Genomic DNA, 12,316 nt, shown 5'->3' with positions numbered 1-12,316 from the left:
GGCCTGCTTCTCCCCCTCTCTCTGCCTGTCTCTCTGCCTGCTTGTGATCTCTGTCTGTCAAATAAATAAATAAAAAAAATCTTTTTTAAAAAGTTAAAAATATTAAGAAGGTTTTTCTCTAAGTTTGGCAGGGTTTTTTGGTTGTTTTGTTTTTCTATGTTTAATCTTGTTTAAGTGCTAACATCTTACAAGCTACAGTGTACTTGGGGCTGGATTCAAGACTGTTCCTTTCTCTGTTTTTCATTCGCATCACGTTTTCTTATCTCAGACACCTCTCTCCAGCCGTACAACTTCATACCCAAACGATCTGGATTATTCAGCTCATGTTAATAGGATGGTGTGTATTATAAAAACAAAAAACAAACAAAAAAACAACGGTTACTTGATGGTGTGTGTGTGTGTGAGAGAGAGAGAGAGTGTGTGTGAGTATGTGTGTGTGTGTGTGTGTGTGTGTGCGCGCGCGCTGTTGGTAATGGGGAAGTTTATAAACCCCTTCAACACTGAAGAAATCTACAAACACTCTCCCCGGAAATATGTCATAAGCAGAACACCATGAAAACTTCCTTGGGCTTCAGAGCTGTGGACCTACCTCCCCACCACTTCTGCCCCATGTAGGAAGTACCTTCTTCGATGCTCTCAGTCACTGGTCTTATTCTAATCCTTAAAAGGCAAGTAAATGGGAGTCTCCAGTCTCACAATGGAACTTGCCTCTCTGTGACCTGCCCCCATCCAGAGCATGGGGTTCTAGAACCCATGATCACCCGACTCCGCCTCTGTAGCCAGTCGAATGAACCAAGGATGGACGACTGACTTGAGTTGGGCTAATTTGATTCTCTTCGGAGATTGTCAGGATTGTGGCGGGAAAAGCAAGGTAGCCACTGAGAGGAGACACAACTGAAGTGTGGCCCCTGGGACTGTGGAGCAGCCACAGTCCATGACACGGATCTGAGAACCAGAGCACGCTGATCTGCAGAAAGAGAAGTGGAGATGGGAGCTGGAGAGGGGCCCCTGGTGTTCCAGATTTCTATTTTCCCTCCTTCCTAAAGCCCAGCTGCACTGGGGAGAAGGCTCCATGTCCCTCTGATATAGAACTCTTTTCTCCTTGCACTCAAAGAATCTTCAATAAAATTGAGATATTCTTATGTAGTTGATTTTTTTTTTTAGAGATTTATTTATTTGAGAGAGAGCAGGGGGAGAGGCAGAGGGAGAGGGAGAGATGCAAACTCTCCACTGAGTGTGGAGCCCTACGCCGGGGCTCCATCCCATCACCCCGGGATCATGATCCAAGCCTAAAGAATCTGGTGTTCAACCAGCTGGAGAGACCCAGGTACTCCTGTAGGGTTTTTTTGGTTGTTGTTTTGTTTTGTTTTGTTTTGTTTTTAACATATTATGTGCCCTCATTGGGAGAATACTGACCTTTTAAAAAGTCTCAAATGGTAGATACACTATATATAGTTCTAGAGCTACTGAAATTTTTTAATGTTTTCTAAAAATGACTTTTATTTAATTTTGGATTTTTTTAAAGGTTTTATTTGTTCATTTGACAGGCAGAGATCACAAGTAGGCAGAGAGGCAGGGATGGGGGGGGGGAGCAGACTCCCCACTGAGCAGACCCGATGCAGGGCTCGATCCCAGGACCCTGAGATCATGACCTGAGCCGAAGGCAGCGACTTTAACCCACCGAGCCACCCAGGCGCCCCTAATTTTGGATTTTAAAGAATAGCTTTGCTGAACCTCTGTACCCTGCCAACAGCCATTTATGAAACACCTGCCCTAAGTAGCAGGCACGCGTCCCCAAGCATGTACGCTCAGCGTTTTCACAGCAGGCGGTACAAAACAAGAATTTTAAAAGTGTGTAACAGTCTTCTCGGATGGGTGTGGGAAGATAAATACAAAGCTTTTCAAAGCTTTATTGCCTGCCTGTGGTGAGCTGGAGATTGGGTTGTCTAAAGGGTTAACGGTGTGGGGACCCCAGAAGATTGCCTGAAAGAGATGTGAGGGCGACTGTCCCCTACGGGGGATTTCTGGGCAAAAGAATGAAGGGACAAATAAAAACATGACCCACAGAAGACGTAGTCCAAATAAGTTTTTCCCATTTTCCACTGCAGTGCGTACCTGTTGTTGTTTATTTGAATAAGGAAGAGCGATTCAGAAATGTTTATGCAAATATATATATATGTGTGTATGGTACACTTTCTTTGAAGGTCTGTCTTTTAAAAAAATAGAAATGGTCAGAGCACCTGGATGGCTCAGTCGTTAAGCATCTGTCTTCGGCTCGGGTCATGGTCTCAGGGTCCTGGGATCGAGCCCTGCATCGGGCTCTCTGCTCCGCGGGGAGCCTGCTTCCTCCTCTCCCACTCCCCCTGCTCGTGTTCCCTCTCTCACTGTGTCTCTCTCTGTCAAATAAATAAGATCTTTTAAAAAATAAAAATAAAAAATAAATAAAAATGGTCTTTCATCCTGACAGCTCTGACTTTCCCTCCCTTCTTATCTGATGTGCTTTCTTTTTTATCAAGTGTTACATTACAAATTCGCCAGAGTGGCGAAGTTGATCGGGACAGGACAGAATTCCATATACATACCTTAAAGCTCAAACTCACTCTGCTGGGTTTCTACAAAGAGTCACATCCCAGTTTTGTTCATTGTGTGTCGCTTTTATGCATGAACTGAAAAGATACCTCTAAAAACCTGTGACCCCTAACCACTAGGTCTTAACAGACATTTGTTTCACTATTGGTTTTTTCTTTTTTAAAAGATTTTATTTATTTATTTGACAGAGAGAGATCACAAGTAGGCAGAGAGGCAGGCAGAGAGAGGAGGAAGCAGGCTCCCTGCTGAGCAGAGAGCCCGATGCTGGGCTTGATCCCAGGACCCTGGGATCATGACCTGAGCCAAAGGCAGAGGCTTTAACCCACTGAGCCACCCAGGCGCCCCAGTATTGGTTTTTAACACTAGAAGCTCGAAGGAAGATAATCAAGGGAAGTATTTAGCAATAAAATAGACCATGAAACATTAACACTTATTTATATTGAAATAATAAGAAAATAATACTTTCTCACTGCAGACAAACTCAGGAAGCCCAGGAACATCTAGAGAAGAAACACAAAAGTGGCCAAATCCTATCACTAGAGAGAATGACTGCTAATTCTGTGTTGCGTTTTCCTGTTTGTCTGCTCCCACCTGGGAACGTTGCAGACACGTGTAGGTTTCTGCAAAGTTGTGATCAATTCCAACACAGTACTGTATCTTTTCTGTCTTCTCTGGTGCTTCATCTGCCCTTCCCTCATGTCACTAAGGATTTTTTTAAAAACAAGATTTTTAAAAATAGCTTCATCATGTCCTACCATATGGCTGTACCACGATTATGTAATCTTTCCCCCCGAATAGATCTGTCCAGAAGATGTAAGTAGTCTCTCATGGGCTAGAGGAAGACGGATGGATGATTGAAGGCAGCCCTGTTCCAAGGAAGCGTAGGCTCTCCGGGCACAGACTGCACAGGGAACGTCATTCTACAGTGTCCTAAGCCTGCACTAGGGGTGTGTGCGGGGAATGAGCACTCAGCGAGAGCAGATGGGAAGAGAAGAGAAGATTGAGGACAGCACCCTGTGACACCTTTTTAAAATTGAGAAACATTAAAACGTCCAGGTTCCCGTTGCCCACCGTACGTCCCGGCTTGTTTCCCAGCAGGCACTTCCAGACATCCGAGCTTGGGTCACCATTCATTCCCACCTCCGCCAAATCTCTCGCCCCTGAGAAAGCACACACAGGGGCACGAGCGACAAAATCAGAGAGCTGGTCAGAGTGCATGCTGGAAGACAAGATGGCCTGGCGGAAAGCCAAAGCCGGAGACATCCCCACAGCCCAGGGCAGGGTCCACGGAATCACAGGCTGGCCCGAAACGCAAACCGGACCGGCGTGAGAGGGATTCAGGTTGGCAAAGGGTACTCTTGCTCTTGGGGGCTGTAAGCCCGTGCAAAAGCTTCTGCTGTCTTGGCTCCTCCTTTGGAAGATTGTGCATCTCCTCCCTGATCGAGATGCTTCTTTCCTAGGGGCTTTCTCCCCTTCCTTTCTTTCCAGTCACTGTCAGGTACAGACTGGGATGTAACGGCGTCATTGGAATCATTCCAGGATTCCTTCGGAATGGCATGTGAGTGGCATATCTTGCCACACTCGCAAAGCCAGGAGTCCACGAGCCTGAGCACTAACTCCCTCCTACGATTCGTCAGCGTCACCTCTGCTGCAACCACCCTGAGCTAGGTCCCCGTGTCCCCTCCCCTGCCAAGTGCTCCTTTGCACACAGGTCAGCAGCCCCTGACTGCAAGTTCTGTTTTTCAGATGTTTTTGCCCCATATCTCTCAGCGCTTGTTCTAGGTAGAAGCAGGAAGGCTCGGGTGGGCTCTTCTAGAACCTTCTAAGTGAGGAATATTGGAGGGAAGCGTGGGGGAATTCCATGGAGATCCAGCCATGAGGGAAGAAAGAGTCATCATGGGAAGCTCCAAATGTTGGAGTCAGACTCAGGGCATTGCTTTTGTTAATCAGTATGTATGTATGTATGTATGAGGATTAGACTCAATAAGGTATTTGAAAAACCTATCAGCATTGACTCTAGAGATAAGCAAAATGTTTAGCACAGTTCCTGAATAAATGCTACTTTAAAATAGAAAAGTATTTATTTGAGAGAGAGAGAGCAAACATGAGTAGGAAGGAGGGGCAGAGAGAGAGGGAGAAGCAGGTTCCCCACTGAGCAGGGAGCCAGATGCAGGACTCGATCCCGAGATCCTGGGATCATGGCCTGAGCCAAAGGCATATGCTTAACCCACTGAGCCACCCAGTCGCCCTTAAATGCTACTTTTTAAACAATGCTTCCTATAGTACTAGAGGATCTTGAACGAGAAGGTACAACATCTGGGTTGAATACCTGTAAGTTGCACCCTTTAAGCATTCATCCAATCATCCTTCCATAAAACGTTTGTTGGGCTTCTCCCGTGTCTTAGCTGTATGCTAAGTACAGGGGATAAGGTGTCTCGCAACACCAGATGTGGTTCTTGCTCTCCTGGGACTTTATGTTTCCCAGACATAAGAGCAAAAGAAAGAGGGGATGAAGATAAAGAGGAATTTTGGGGTTGTACAAAAAGGAAAACTGGACTCTATGTTTTGGTAAAGGAGAAAGGCTGGGTTAGGTGGATAGTTTCTATTTCTTTCCATGGAGGGGCAGCAAACTATGAAGAAATTGGCATCTACAGGTGCCCAGCCAGAACGTGGAGATCCTCAACTGTGGGACTCAAACATCCACGTTTTTCGTTTGGAAGCCCTTTGTAATTGAGAAAACCTGAACTCCCGGTCAAATGCCCAAACAGATGTCCACACTTAAGTTGAGCGTCAGGGTCTTGACAGTCCGTCATTGGGATGGATGGTCTGCGCGCGTGCCACAGAGTTTTCCAGAACCCCTGTGCTGTCTAACCACCACATAGTAGAGCCATTACTGCTAACATTCTTAAATAGGTCGGATTTAGGGACGCTTTTTCTGATTTGCCTCACTGAACGCCTCTGCCTCTTGGTGCAGGACTCCCAGTTACCCCGCAGGGGGCAGCAAAGGATAAGAAGAAGCGGTGGGAGCCCCAGGAGGCCCGAGAATCGCACAGAAGGGTCTGCTTGCAGCACTGCCATCGCCAGCCATGAGCTGGAGTCTTTGGGTCCATCTCAAAACGTTGTCAGAGCAGAGGCAAGTTACAAGAAAGTCACGGCTCAATGAAATCAATCTGGAAAGCATCTCGGGGAGGCAATATATTGGAGCACAGACTTTATCCATGCCGCAGCCGCCAGCCACATGCGGAAACAGAGCGTTTCACGTGGGGTCTGTCTGGATTAGGATGTGCTGTGAGTGTAAAACACACACTCGATTTTACTTAGTACGAAAAAACGGCCGTGAAACTTTGTTCATAATCTTTACAGTGGTTACATCTCTAAATGATATTGTTTGGGGGTATTGGGGGGGTCAAATAAAATATGCATCAAATTAATTACACTAGTTTCTTTTACTTTTTTAAAAGGTGGTTCCTGGAAATTTTAATATTATATATGTGGCTCTCATATTCCTTTTTTTCTTCTTCTTTCTTTTTTTAAAAATTTTTTTGGAGAGAGCGAGAACAAGTGGGGAAGGGAAGGAGACAGAGATTCTTAAGGAAGCTGCGTGCCTAGCAGGAGCCTGACACGGGGCTCGATTTCAAAATGATTTCATGACCCTGGGATCAATGACCTGAGCCCAAATCTAGTGTCGGACACTTAACCGACTGAGCCACCCAGGGGCCCCTCTGCTATTTCTATTACATAACATTAGCTCTAAACATTTTGTATTTTTGGTGTCCTGAATGTATTTCTTCCCTTCCTTTGGTTTGTTTTCGCTTTTTTCAGTACACTGCACCCCCAACACGGGGCTGGCACTCAAGACTCTGAGATCAAGAGTTGCATGCTCTACGGACTGAGCTAGTCAGGCTCTCCCTGAATATATGTATGTGTATATATATACATATGTATGTATATATATATATATTTTATTTTTTATCTATCTTTAAAAGATTTTATTTATCAGAGGAAGAGAGAACGAGCCAGAGAGTGCACAAGCAGGGGGAGCATCAGACAAAGGGAGAAGCAGGATCCCTACTGAGCAGGGAGCCCAATTCCAGAACCCTGGGATCATGACCTGAGCCAAAGGCAGCCCTTTAGGCGACTGAGTCCCCCCAAGCGCCCCTGAATGTTTTTCTTGACTCAAAGATTACTTCAGAAAGTAATTTCTATTTGATGTGATTTTAGTTACATTAAGGCTCCCATCAGGGGCCTCAAAGGGCATACAAATCCTGTTTTCTCAGAAGTCTAGCAAATAAGAGGATGAAGGTGATAAAATAAAATGATTTAAAATGAAGGGAAGTGATCTGGTATATGGTCTTATAAAACCAATGTCCGTGTAAGGCACTGTGAGGAGGGATGGGGAAGACCGGAAAAATGAGAAGCTGTAGCATCACAATGGATTCCTGAGAGAGCTCATGTTATCTCCTGTTCGCACACCTTCAAGCATATGGTACAGGGTCTCTGTTTTCAGCCTTGCCTGAAGCTGGAGGAACCCGGCCTGGTGCTGACTGGAAGGGGCTGCAGTGAGTGGTTTTCAAACTTAGCTGCACATTAGATTCACCCCGGGGGGGAAGGGGGGGAGCCTTCACGAATTCCAGCTGCCCAGGCCGCACTCTGCACCAGCGAAACCTCCAGAGAGGCTCAGGAATTCACCACGTGCCAAGTTTACCAAGGCTGAGAACCTCTGGGATAGAGACGAGAGGGGCTCTGCAAGCAGCCGGGCTTCAAATCCCAGCCCAGTCCCTTCCTGGCCAGGTGACCCCCGGCCAGATACTTAGCTCTGTGAACTCTACACCAGAAAAGGGGTGAGGGAAATAATAAGCCCTTTATAGGATTGTCCTGAGCTTTAAGTAAGCTAATCCATGTCAACCACTTAAAAGGAGGCAGTACGGATTATGAAGTGCTGTAGCAATTATGATCGCCAGCGTTCTCACTTCATATTCCTCTGGCTGACTTTCCCAGCCATGGCTCCACCATAGGACACTCATTCACCCAGGCCGCGTCTTCTATGGTCCTTTATCATGGCTTTGTTCATTCGCGAATTCTTTTTTTTTTTTTTTTTTTAATTTTATTTATTTGACAGAGATCACAAGGAGGCACTGGCAGACGGGGGCTGGGGAAGCAGGTTCCCCACAGAGCAGAGAGCCCGATGCGGGGTTCGATCCCACGACCCTGGGATCATGACCTGAGCCGAAGGCAGACGCTTTAATCCACTGAGCCACCCAGGCGCCCCTACACGAATTCATTTTTACGAGTATTCATAAAGCAGCTACTTTACTGCAGGTGTGATGAAGGCAACAGGCACACCTGCCTCACCCCCGCGGTCCCCTCCCCCCCCTCCACGGGTCTGCGTTTCCCAGTCAGATCCTAAGGGTCATGAGCTGTGAGACCGCGCTTTGTGCCTGGCATGTCCTACCACTCAGCACTCAGCACCCAGCACCCAGCACTCAGCACTCAGCACCCAGCACCCAGCGCCACAGGCTGGAGACGGCAGGGTACCACCGCCGGAACACCGTATTCTAGCTCCTGCTCTGCCACGTGCAGCCTGGTAAGCTCCAACAGCTGAGCTTCCTCGCGCGTCCAGCGCAGCCGACGCGCCCACACTGTCGCCAAGTCGCGTGGATACAGCTCGCAGGCGTCCACGCCCGGGCCCTCCCGCGTCAGTACCGCGCGCGCCCGCCAGGGGTCAGCAGGCCGCGCCGCCCGGCGGCTGCGCGCTGGACCCGCGACGTCAGCACCGGCGCCGCGCCCCGCCCCGCCCCGTGACCGTGACCGAGCGCGGCGCGCGGACGCGGCGGCCCCGTGGACTGGCGGCGGCCCGGGGAAGGCCGGCGGCCGCGCGATGGGGGCCGAGGCGTCGGGGAGCGGGCCGGCGCTGCAGGAGCTCGTGCGCGAGGCCGAGATCAGCCTGCTCGAGTGCAAGGTGTGCTTTGAGAGGTTCGGCCACCGCCAGCAGCGGCGCCCGCGCAACCTGCCCTGCGGCCACGTGGTGTGCCTGGCCTGCGTGGCCGCCCTGGCGCACCCGCGGACGCTGGCCCTCGAGTGCCCCTTCTGCCGCCGGGCCTGCCGGGGCTGCGACACCAGCGACTGCCTGCCGGTGCTTCACCTCCTGGAGCTCCTGGGCTCGACGCTCCGCCCAGGCCCCGCCGCCCCCCGCGCCGCGCCCTGCGCCCCCGGGGCCCTCAGCTGCCACCGCGCTTTCGGAGGCTGGGGGACCCTGGTCAACCCCACGGGCCTGGCGCTGTGTCCCAAGACGGGGCGGGTCGTGGTGGTGCACGACGGCAGGAGGCGGGTCAAGATCTTTGACTCCGGGGGCGGGTGTGCTCACCAGTTTGGAGAGAAGGGGGAGGCTGCCCAGGACGTTAGGTACCCGCTCGATGTCACCGTCACCAACGACTGCCATGTGGTTGTCACCGACGCCGGCGACCGTTCTATCAAAGTGTTTGATTTCTTTGGCCAGATCAAGCTCGTCATTGCAGGCCAGTTCTCCTTACCTTGGGGCGTGGAGACCACCCCGCAGAACAGGGTCGTGGTGACTGATGCGGAGGCAGGCTCGCTGCACCTGCTGGAAGTCGACTTCCCCGAAGGGGTCCTCCAGAGGACAGAGAGGTTGCAAGTTCATCTGTGCAGTCCCCGCGGGGTGGCCGTGTCTTGGCTCACCGGGGCCATTGCTGTCCTAGAGCACCCTCTGGGTCTGGGGAGCGCGGTCGGCAGCACCACGGTGAAGGTGTTCAGCCCGACCATGCAGCTGATCAGCCAGGTGGATAGCTTTGGGCTGAGCCTCTTTTTCCCCTCCAGAATAACTGCCTCCGCCGTGACCTTTGATCACCAGGGGAATGTGATTGTTGCTGATACTACTGGTCAGGCTGTCCTATGCTTAGGAAAACCTGAGGAATTTCCAGTCCTGAAGCCCATCATCACCCACGGTCTTTCCCATCCGGTGGCACTGACCTTCACCAAGGAGAATGCTCTTCTCGTGCTGGACAGTGCAGCCCATTCTATAAAAGTCTACAAGGCGGACTGGGGGTAAAGGGGTGCGGTGGGGGCTCTGGGGTCTGCAGGCACAAGCCCTGGAATGCCACTAATGAATTGTTTAATCTTGGATCGGTTAATCTCATCTCTCCAACAGGGATCATCCTAGCTGCCTGGCAAGCTTACAAAGGTAGAGGTAATTATTAAAGAATAATAATAAAGAAATAAATCTACCGTTTATTGAGTATGTGCTTCCTGTGCTGGGAAATTTGCAAATACTCGCTTCGTGTATTCTTACAGCTGTACGCAGGGAGGTAATGTCTGTTATTAATCCCATTTTAGAGATGAGGAAAACAGAGACCCAAAGAGTTCAAATGACGTCCCCAAGGTCACATTTATTTACTGTGATAGTCACGATGGGAACTCAACTCGGACTCCCCAACCCCTTTGCTCTTAAATAACATAACAGATACGGGGGGGGGTGTGACTGTATATTGTACAGGTAGCTATTTCTTTTGGTTTGATGTTCAGAGAAAGGAGACTTTCTAGAGAGTTCAGGAGACAAACAGGTTGTTGATGGGCTTGAGTCTTTCAGCTTGCAGCTTCTTTGATGGTGCCTGAGATGGGAGAACTGTGGATTCTGAGTTACTTGACTAAGGAAGACAAGTGAGCTGCCTGTGGAAAAGGTAAACGTGTCTGTTCGGACCTGTGTCTCCTCTGCCACAGGCACTCAGGAAATACTAGTTGGTTGGTGCAGCAAGGCCTATATGGGGATGAGTTCAGAAACACTGCAGACCACGCCCCATTTACACACCTGCTGGGAGAGGCATGGGAGGTGGTCCTGTCACATGGGCGCGTTCGTAGAGGGAGAGTCTCCACTGCCAGCCCCACACAGGATCTCTGTCTGCCTCTTCATAATTAGTGGTGACCTTAGCTCTCTTGTACGCTTTTCCTCTGCACCTCTTAGCTTGGTCCCATTGTATACACGCGTTCTCAGTGACCAGTTCCCTTGATGTTAAGCCAGCGTTCAGAAATAAAGCTTTGACCAAGAGAAGGCCTGCTCCTTAACGTTGCAGTCGGTAGAGCGAGTAGGGCGAAATTTCAGGTGATGTGGCAGGTTCTTTATAAACTGTGTGTTCTCGGCAAGTGTCAACATCGCAGAGTTTGGGGCTGCTGGGATAGTACCAAACCACGGGGACCTCAGAAGCCGCAGAAAATATAAATTTTTTCTTGGGGGAGGGAATACTGGTTTTGAGAGGTAAGAGTTTACTTTAGGAAAGAGCTGATTTAAAAAAAAAAAAAAAACAATAGGTTTCTATTGCACAAGCAAGTTTAATAGATATAAGGGAGGAACTGGAGAGAGCCCCCAAATTAGGAGTAGGCTGTGTTCGAGAAGGTTACGTTTGTCCTCTGGAGCTGAAAGGGAGGCCGTGGTCCGTGCCAGTCCTCAAAAGCCCGTTGTCCTTTCAGTGCTTCCCTCATGTCACGCTGAGGTTGCAGGGACCCTGGACCCCCACTTGTAAATGCGTTCCACATAAGGGATTCTGGGGACGACCCTGTTCCCCCACCCTTAGGGGTCATCTTTAGATCAGTGACCTCACAGGTATTCTCAGCTGTGTAGCAAGAAAAGCCACCTCGGGCAGAGACAGGGGTTCAGGCTTGGTCATTTGCAAGTGGGACAAGTGACCTTTAAGAAGTCTCCCTTGGGGGACACCTAGGTGGCTCAGTGGGTTAAAGCCTCTGCCTTCAGCTCAGGTCATGATCCCAGAGTCCTGGGATCGAGCCCCACATTGGGCTCTCTGCTCGGCAGAGAGCCTGCTTCCTCCTCTCTCTCTGCCTGCCTCTTGCCTACTTGTGATCTCTGTCAAATAAATAAATACATACATACATACATACATAAACAAAATCTTAAAAAAAAAAAAAGTCTCCCTTGGGAACAATGACATTTTAATGGCCCCAGAGTCAGCCATTGAAGGGACTGTCTCCTATCTGCCGTTACCAATGGCATCATCTTTGACTAGAGAGCTGTGCTAGGTCCTTTTCAGACAGCGCCGGTAGGACAGGAGAATTCGCAGTGTGTAGCGTGCTGTGTGGCCCGGGTCCGGCTTGCTACCGTGTCATGACCCAGCCTGAAGGATGGCGTGTGATGAGTCCTTGAGAGATGTGAGAGCGAGTCGGAGAGATGAGAGTGAGGGGCCTCGCTGATGACCTCCAGCCGGCGGGTGGGCAGGCTCGGGAGTGGGGAGGACGGCTACGCAGCAGAAAGACACAGCAGCCCCTCCAGGAATGGTGTCGTGAAGGAGCGGGGCTTCCCTGCAGCCATGAAGCTTCTGGTGCTGGTCTCTGAGCGGCTGACGCTGAATTCCTCTTCTGGCCTGCATTCTTTAAAGCCAGCTGGTTAAAGGGCTTGCAGACAGGCCAGCCCATTCCCATCAGGAGGGTCTGGGCGAGGCAGGAGCCACGGATTGCAGCAGGAAAGGAAGGCTCAGAGGTGATGGAGAGGAGCTGGGATGACCCTCCCTTGCCTGGAGACAAACGAATGTGACTGGGAGTAACTGTAGATCAAACAGGCTCTTTCTGAAGGTCCCCCTCCGTAGCGTCGCGTGCCGCACTAACCCCCTCCGTGTAGCACCTGGTGAGTCCCTAAAAGCAAGTGCAGACACTCTGGCTGCTCTGGACTCAGCAGTTCTGGTATCTTCCATCTGTCCAGTTTTGCCCA

General features: G+C 50.1%; 1 protein-coding gene across 1 annotated transcript; it reads left to right on the top strand.

Moving 5' to 3' along the window:
* Positions 1-8,392: 8,392 nt before the first annotated feature.
* On the top strand, positions 8,393-9,835 carry NHLRC1 (NHL repeat containing E3 ubiquitin protein ligase 1). Its single transcript, XM_004761295.3, has one exon. The coding sequence runs from the start codon at positions 8,468-8,470 to the stop codon at positions 9,653-9,655; it is 1,188 nt and encodes a 395-aa protein (XP_004761352.2). The 5' UTR covers positions 8,393-8,467; the 3' UTR covers positions 9,656-9,835.
* The last annotated feature ends 2,481 nt before the right edge of the window (positions 9,836-12,316 follow it).

The sequence above is a fragment of the Mustela putorius genome, unplaced genomic scaffold, assembly GCF_011764305.1.
Source record: "Mustela putorius furo isolate JIRA1106 unplaced genomic scaffold, ASM1176430v1.1 tig00000831_pilon_pilon_pilon, whole genome shotgun sequence".
In the NCBI taxonomy this organism is placed as follows: Eukaryota; Metazoa; Chordata; class Mammalia; order Carnivora; family Mustelidae; genus Mustela; species Mustela putorius.
Note: the sequence above shows the minus strand (reverse complement) of the source record. Positions and strands in the feature narration are given on the sequence as shown.